Here is an 8776-nt window from a genome sequence, read left to right as displayed (position 1 = left end):
CTTTTTAAATGTGATTTGTATGGCAAATAGTAGAAATACTTGCCAGTCATCCAGCTATCTGCCAGGAGGCTCTCCAATCTCCTTATGGTAAGGGAGTCCACAAGGGTGGTCAAAAAATCAAGATGGAGGCTGCAACAGTGCCATTGAAGCTTCAATGCATGTACAAAATGGGAAGAGCTTCAATGGCACCATTGTGGCCACCATCTTGACCACACTGTGCAGACACTCCTGCCTTAGGAAGTACCATATAGCCTCATATAGCCTCAGTGCTTTCAGTGCCCCAGCTAAACTACACATAAACTGCCACATCTGGGTTCTGGCTGTGCATGGGTTGGTTGAGATAGAAGAAACCCAAGATTTACCCAAGATTGCATGCAATCTTCTGGGCTAACAGAAATGCAATAATTTGCCCCAAGGTAATCCTCATTTTGCAGCTGAGTTTCAACCCAGGTTAGACGAATCAGTTTTAGAGATTCTTCTCTCTCTGATGAAGAAGGAAGAACTAGTTGAAAGGAATAGTTTTATGTCTAATAAATTGGAGATAAAGAATTTCAGGAAATTTGAAAACACCCAGAGGGGTACTGACTTGAATAAAGAAATACTCCCCTAAATGTATAGTTGAACAGGAGATTTTGGACATTGAAGGCATTATAATTATATAATTTTGATAATAATAGCAATTGTTGGGCAAATAAATGTTCATTGTCCAATTAAAGGTAAATCTGATATTCTATAGCATTGTTTTACAAATAGACCACATCTGTAAGTATCTGGGGACTTTAATTTTGGATTAAGTTTAATTCTGGATCAGAATAAGATTTCAAGGGGAAAAAAACCTTATAGTCCAGAGTCAGAATGTTTTCCATGCAGACATCTGGGAATTTAATTCGGTTGATATATGGAAGCAGTTATATTCTTTACTATGACCCTATATGCACATGTTCAAAACTGGATTACTTTTTAACATCTGAACTAATGGTTAATTTAGTTTAGAAGTTTTATATCGGCCAATTTCTGATTCTGCCCTTGTAGTTGTCACTGGTTTTATAAATAAAAGCCTCAGTTAGAGAAAGGTAGTATTTTAATATGTTGTTGCTAAATGATTTTCAGTTTGTTGATCAACTTCCCCTCTTCCAAACTGCGGTTTTGCAAACGAATCGGGGAGTGTTTGGGAAACATTTAAAACATTTAAACAGGCTAATGCAATGACTTTTGCTTCTTGGAGAGAACAATGAATCAGTTGCATGTTAGAAAGTTAGAAAAGAAAGTAAAAGAAACCCTGAACCACCCTTTGGAAACTTGGCATATTTTTAGGTTGGTTATCTGGAGCTTGAGCAATTAATAGCTTTGAGCACCAAATATTCTTTAAAGTGTATCAAGCAGATGTACTGGCAACCAGAGGAAAAAATCTGATAAATTATCATCTTCTCCTTTGAAACGTTTGAAACAAAGTAATTCAATATACACAGTGAACATGAAATTGAGCAAACTCCGGGAGGCAGTGAAGGACAGGAAGGCCTGGCGGGATGGGGTTCATGGGGTCACGAAGAGTCAGACACAACAACAACAATTCAATATATATTGTAAGAGATTCTCTGGAGACAATTCATAGAAATTATAATGAAATAAATCACTTTCTCTCAGCTCAACCCACCTTACAGGGGTGCTGTTGTGCAGAAAATAGGGGGTAGGAACATTATGTGTATTGCCTTGAGTTGCACAAAATAAAGATGAGACATAAATTTCATAATAAATAAATACATTTTGTTAACTCTCATAATGAATTGGAGTGAAAGTGAAAGTGAATAACATTATGGACTCAACTAGAAGGTTATTATGTAGCACTCTTGAAATTTTAGCAAAGACCTGGTCCTAATTATGGTAGGAATGCTATAGTTTTTCCTGCACTTAAGGTAGTTAAATTATCTTGGAATTATTGTTTAGGAAATTAAAATATATCCCAGCTCACTAAAAAAACTGACAGTTTGGAAGAATTCTTATTTTAAAATTGAACTAAATGATTTTAGTTCATATTATTTAGTCTCACTTTTTTATATACAGGTAGTCCTTAAGTTACAACTGCAGTTGGGACCAGGATTGCTGTTGCGACCGCATCACTTTGCAACAGTAATCCAGGCAGTCCTGGTTGTCATCGTGATCCAAGATGTGCAGTCGTTCAGCGGGAAGCAGAGGGAGTCCCAGATAAGGAGTGTGGGGTTGCCGCAGAGGGATAAGGGTGCATGTGATTGCAAGGAAGCTGTGGAAAGAGAGCATGGGGTGCGTGTGAGTGAAAGGGGGAAGGAGGGCATGGTGTGTGCGAGTGAAGAAAGGCTAAAGACTTACCCCAGTGACTTGCGACCTTCCTTGCTGGCTTCCCATTGACTTTGCTTGGGGGAAGCTGGCAGGGAAGGACACAAATGGCAATCACGTGACCATGGGATGCTGCAACTGGTCATAAGTGTGAGCTGGTTGTCAGGCCCCCGAATTTTGTTCATGTGACTGTGGGGGTGCTGCAATGGCTGGAACTTCAAGGACCAGTTATAAGTCCCTTCGTTCAGCACCGTCATAACTTTGAACAGTCACTGAATGTATGGTCATAACTTAAGGACTACCTGTATATATAATATATATAATTATTGGTAAATATAATAACCAGATATTTAGTCTCTTTTTATGCATACAGCTTTTTTTGCAAATGGATGTGAATGGGATTTATAACTTTTGCTTTTATTTTCATTTGTGTTAGGGCCACTCTGACCTCAGGGGGAATGGTCTTTCAAAGGGTGGGTGCTATGACAGAAAAACCTGCTTTCTGGGTCTGGTACGATGACGTTCCTTGACTGATGGGACCCTCAGTTTGCCTCTCCTGCTGGGCCCACCATGTCTGTAAAACACTGGGCCTCTCTGCTTCCTTATACAGAATTTTTCTAAATCCTTCTGCCCATAGAACATATCCATCTCAACAATTAATGTAATATCGGTGTGCACAGTGGGATTTAAAATCAGTTTTATTCACATATGTGCTTACCTATCAATTCTAAAACTACTGTGTTTTAATTCTGTGATTAGGATCTTCTTTCTCCTACCTGCAGATCTCTACTCTAACACGTGTATTATGTTAGCGGAGTTTCTTGGCATTGTTGTTGCTGTTTAATTTTATCCCACTTTTTTGCTTTCAAGCCTAAGATAGCATGCAAGATAGCTTTCCCTTCATTTGTCTTTACAACAATAACAAGTTGTATGTGAGAGAAAGTAACTGGTCCAAAGTACCCCACTGGGTCACCAATCTAAGACCTTCCCTTTCCTTAACACTTTCCTTGGCACTAAACACTGGCTGTTTGTAGGACTGTTCCTCAGGTGCATGAAAATGTGGATCCTGTTGCCCCATGTTCTCAAACCTGATGCTTGCCAGACATACTGAATTTCAAATTCCAGCATTAAAGCTAGGGTGAATAAAGTAAACTGGATTAGTTTTTCCATTTCAATATTCTGATCAGTCCTTGGAGCACAAATTCTTCTCTTCTTCCTTCACTTCCTTAAGTTCCTTCTATGTTAATTAAAATCCATGTTAACTACTGTATTATGCCATTTATTTGTTGTTAATAACTCGTTTGCAGCCTATCCTTCCCAAAACTTCCAGTTGCCAGTAAGCTAGGATTTGATTTAGCAGTTCAGTATGTGCAGAGCTTTCATGAAACTATTATGAGGAAATCATATGTCTTGAAACCTGTCCAACAAAGGAAGGAGTAAGTACAATAAGACTTTTAGTTTGATTAGCCACTGATCCACATGGAAACAAAGAAGATTCACTGGAAATTAAACACCAGTCTGAGACTTCAAAAAGATCAACAGCTTCATGTCTTTCCTGAAGCTTCTCCTTTTACACATAACCACCACGACCAGCCACAGCCACAGGTCTCACTGAGAAAACAGTATGGAATCTAAAGGCAGGGTTTTGACATGATGGAAGACAAATAAAAATAAACAGGAATATGTGAATTATCTTGTGGGAACCAGGGCAGTGCCATTCATAAATGGGGAAAATGCTGCTGAAATTTGGCTAAGAAAAAAGGTAGATGTTTAGCCTTCTCCTCCCCCCTCCCCAACAAGCCCATTTAGGAACCAGAATATTAAGAACGGGATAACTACGCTTAACAGGCTGGGCTTGACATCTGTCATGCTGGAGACCACTAATGTTCAATTGAATCCTATTGTTTTCAGATTATTCAACTTCGTTGTCATTGTGAAGGTTTAATCAACTGTTTGCAATCACGTGATGTTTTGGAGTCATAACTGGAACAATTGAGCCACAGTTTTAGATCAAAATACCATGTTACAAGCCTGAATGAAAACATGACTTGTTAATAAGTACTCAACAATAGTTAATTAGTCTGGAAACTATATTCTTTCCCCTTAAAACTTACATCACATTTTCAAGTGGGAAAGAAATATGTAAAGGTGAAAAATGTGCCTTTTCAAGAAGATGAATGTGTGTCTGTGAAAGTACAAAAGAAAATGTTTCTGTTTGTTCTTTAGAAAATAATATGCATTTTGCAGTCAATACATATGTGACAAATATCCTATTATTTGGAGAGCAGGCTGCCAATTCCCTCTTTTTATGCATTTGTAATACCATAAAAGCCCATTCCTTAAAAGTATTGTGCAAGCATTCTGAGCGGCAGAAGCTGATTCATTGAAAAAAAAAAAGGCCCTTTGCTTCGTTGTCGTGATTCTTGTGGGGTCAGGCCAGACGCTGCTCCAGATGGCAAGTTGTCAAGGCCAGACAGGCATGGCGTTGGGAGACTTTTCAGCAGACCCAGATTGCAATGTCAGGATTTTCTTGGAAGGGCTTTTTGTGCACGCGCACGTACATCCCGTTCCCAGGGCAGCAAGGTGCTGGGAGAGAAGCCGAGGGCCACCCACCCACCCACCTGCGGCAACCTGCTCAGCTTCTGCTGTTGCTTCTATAAAGACCTCTCTGGCTTATGAAGTCTCAGTGCCCCGGAGGAAGAGGCAAGGGGACTCTCCTCTGCTTCTCTTCGCTTCAGGTTCACCACGGACCTGAGAGATTGCTACGGAGGGTTTCTCTTAGAACTTCCTCCCTCTCTGCTTTGCCTTACCAAGCAGTCCTTTGGGAGACAGGTTCTCTTTATAGGCCACGCACTGAAACTCTTTGAGGTACAATGAGCTCTCGGCACTCACTGTAGTTTTCTTGCCATTTTAAATCGGAACCTTTGGACGCAAAGATGCTGCTTGTTTCTTTCCCAAACGGGAAGAAATGAAGACGACCAAGATTCAAGCAAATGTGAGGAGAGCCCCAGGTTTCCCTCTCGATTTGGCCAAAACGGGGACAATTCCTTACCTAGTGAATTATGTAATTTGGGAAGATGCTACTTTTCAAAATAAGCCCATCCTGTTGAATTTGAGGAAAGCCTTTTGTTTTGTTTTTTAAAGACGTACTGTAAACGTTTCTTTGTCTGCTAACACAGTCCTTGGCTTCAACAAAAGCTTCCCCATGAAACCCTGCAAATCAAACCCCAAGGTGACTCCCTGTGGGGATGCAAACTTCCACGGCAGCAGTGAGCCTGGCGGTGCGGCAAAGGCCAGCTCTGAACGCCAGGAGAATGCCGCCAAGCGCAGGCTGGCTGCGAACGCGAGGGAAAGGAGAAGAATGCAGGGCCTCAACGTGGCCTTTGACCACCTCCGCAAAGTGGTCCCCCAGTGGGGGCAAGACAAAAAGCTCTCCAAGTACGAGACTCTTCAGATGGCGCTTAGTTACATCATGGCCCTGACAAGGATCCTTGCGGAGGCCGAAAGGTACAGCACACAGAAAGGCTGGATTAACTTCCACGAGGAGCACTTCCACGCTTGCACAGGACAGAAGGTGGCCGTGGAGACTGATCCCTACGCACCCAGACTTTTCCACTTCCAGCCTGATCACTACTAAGTTTCACAACGAGATCACTGTGGATCTGGGACAGGCTGGTTTTCTCACTCTTGTAAAACGTGGCAACAAGAACTCAAGAGCTGCATCAGGTAATCTTCAGTTGTACTCTTGATCTCAGTTGATCTCATCTTTAGAATCAATTGATCTAATTCATGTGCTGCCTGTTGGGGCGGATCATTTTTTCCTCATTCTAGTGGTTACCTGTGAAATATGTACAATATCTTCAGGTTGCATAATTCTGACATTTTGCTTTTTTTTTTTTTGTAGTTATACATGTCTTACCTACCATGCCTTCTGTTTTCACTCTGATACATTGAATAAAGTAAGGCAGGATAACAACAGCAACAACAAAATTAATCCAGTTTTGTATATGGCCTGGACAAGTTCAATTACTGGAGAATGTAACTGAAGTTGTAACCAGGATGATTAGACATTCAAATCTTCATTAACTCTTAAATTGACAGTGTATTTTATTTTGTTTCTTTATTAATCGTATATGACAGAAAATAGAAATGATATTGTTTAGTCCTCAGAGAAGTAACTTCCTTAAACTTTGTAAGTTTGCCATTATGGGTTCTTCTAAATCAGACTGTGCAAGTTTCACTTACAACTCACAATTTCTCTGAGTGTAAACCTAGAACGGAGCTAATTTCAAATATAGTACTTAGAGTGTTTATATATTCTGTATGCTGCTACCTGGAAGATTAGTCCATGATGATACAAGATGCTTGCATGAAAATAGAATTTTACAGTTTGTGATTCATAATAAGCCTGTTTTTTTACATTGTTGCATTTCTTTTACACTGTAAGAAGTTTTGTAAACTATAAATAAACACATTTTTCCCATACCAAATGTCTGTTATTAAAAGTAGCGGGCATCCTATATTGGGAATTTGATATGTTCTAGGGGAAAAGTTCTGACCATTCCTTTAGATTTTGGATAATAAATGTAACATACATAAAAAAGGAACGCACTGGTTTTATTGGAGGGATTATGGTGTAAATGATTAAAGTGTTGGACGAGGACTTGGGTGAAGCAGACTGAAGTCTGCCCTCATCCATGGAAACTAACCAAGTGGCTTTGAAAGAGTCACCCTTAGCCCAACCGTCTTTGTAGGACTGTTGTTCTGGATAAAATCGGAGTAGAAATGGCTGCGTTCCCAGGGGAAAAGAGACATAAATCTGAATTATTATTGTTGTCAAGGATGTCTGCAGAGAGGACCACTCCCTTGTTTCACTGGCTGGCCGCAACTGCATGATCAGGTCGACTGGGTAACAAGTATTGTGCAGGGGGCCAGTGGACATTTCCAGGCAAATCGCTTCCGTCCTGTTGCTGAGAAAAGAAGCAGTTTTGCTGGTAGTCAGGCTCAGCTCGGGGGTTCTTCTCCCAGGTCCCCTTAAAATCCATAGCCATGTGCCTTGCTGATTTCCATAGCTCTCTGAGCCAGCAAGAAATTGATTTCATGGATTTTTGTTTGTGCAATGGGACGTGGGTATATTCCTGCCTGAAGCAATGTGCTGAAACAAAATGACAGATTCTTTCTCGCCATCCCCAGACATTATCAAAAGGCTAAACATTATTTAATAAAGAAGAGAGGAAGGGGTAGAGTACATACAGATTTCAAGACCAGAGTGAGAATCCAATTCACCTGAAACATGACAAAAGTCAATATACTGGCAGTGCCCAATGGGTCACTTTACAGAATCGTCTGTCCCACGGACTCCAGCGTGTGCCCCAAACCTGGCTCCCTTAAATCGACCAAATCAGTTCGAAGATACAGTATAAATTTACTAAGTACCTTCCAGAAAAGCACTGGCAGCTTGCTGAGCAGCCCTGAACAAAAGAACAACCACAGCTTACGCACCTATTACAAAGACAAGACAAAGAGAGGCAGAGAACGGGTAAATTACAGCGTGGCATGGGAATGCTTTTGATAATCCCATCTGGGTGACCTCCTTGTCAGTTATCTCTTCCTGCTCGCTCAGCGTGCTGCTCTGCTATCCCTGAGATCTGGTCAGTGAAAATGAACAATGTCGTTTCATGGGCCACTGGTTTCTGTTTGGTTCCTCCCTGGTCGCCGCTCAGATCAGTTCAGCTTGCTGTGAATGTCCTGTTACAAGGGCACTTTAAGTATTTCACATGGATTGGGGGGGGGGGGTCTTATAGGGTTGGTAGTGAATGCAGCTCATTTGTGTTTGAGGGGTACCTTATACCGCCACACTGGCATCTAGTGTTACAATACTTTGCCCTGAGCTGGGGATGGACTAGGTGACCTTGGGGACTCTGCGCTCTAGCCTTCTGTCATGAGACACATAAAAAAGGGATCTTTGACTGCATGGTTGTGGCCACAATATGGACTTTTTTGCCCCCCCCCCCGGGGGCATTCCTGACTGCTGGAGGCTGAAGAGCAACAGTATTATGGAACTTTTATGTTTTAAAATAATTTTTTAAAGGCTAAAGCTAATTTCCTCTCATGAGGAAATGTTCTGCATGTAGATGATGCTATGACCCCAGTCCATATTTGCAATCAGGACAGGGAACTGCAGCAGGGAAACACACTCCTTTTTCTTGTGGGTAGCAGCACAAAAGACAATCTACTCAGCTTCTCCCTCCTCCTGAAGTGATTGGGCAGCACCAGCTGATTGACAGCGGTGCCAAAAGCTGTCAATGTGGGACAGAGGCCCTCCTTCCCCCTTGCAAAATATATATATATATATATATATATATTTTAAACCATTATGAGGTGACATAACAATCTTTCATGGTACTTCCCATGAAGCTTTATGACCAAACAAATGGGATAAGACACATGAAAAGTCCTGAAGCAG

General features: G+C 41.2%; 1 protein-coding gene across 1 annotated transcript; it reads left to right on the top strand.

Annotated features, from left to right (window-relative positions):
• The first annotated feature begins 5202 nt into the window (after positions 1-5202).
• Positions 5203-8622, top strand: ATOH7 (atonal bHLH transcription factor 7). Its single transcript, XM_088144310.1, has one exon. The coding sequence runs from the start codon at positions 5516-5518 to the stop codon at positions 5945-5947; it is 432 nt and encodes a 143-aa protein (XP_088000436.1). The 5' UTR covers positions 5203-5515; the 3' UTR covers positions 5948-8622.
• Positions 8623-8776: the final 154 nt, after the last annotated feature.

Source organism: Python bivittatus, unplaced genomic scaffold (genome assembly GCF_059951505.1).
Source record: "Python bivittatus isolate LINGU-HERP-01145 unplaced genomic scaffold, Pbiv_v1 ctg000400_np1212, whole genome shotgun sequence".
NCBI lineage: Eukaryota > Metazoa > Chordata > Lepidosauria > Squamata > Pythonidae > Python > Python bivittatus.
This window is presented reverse-complemented; position numbering and strand designations above follow the sequence as displayed.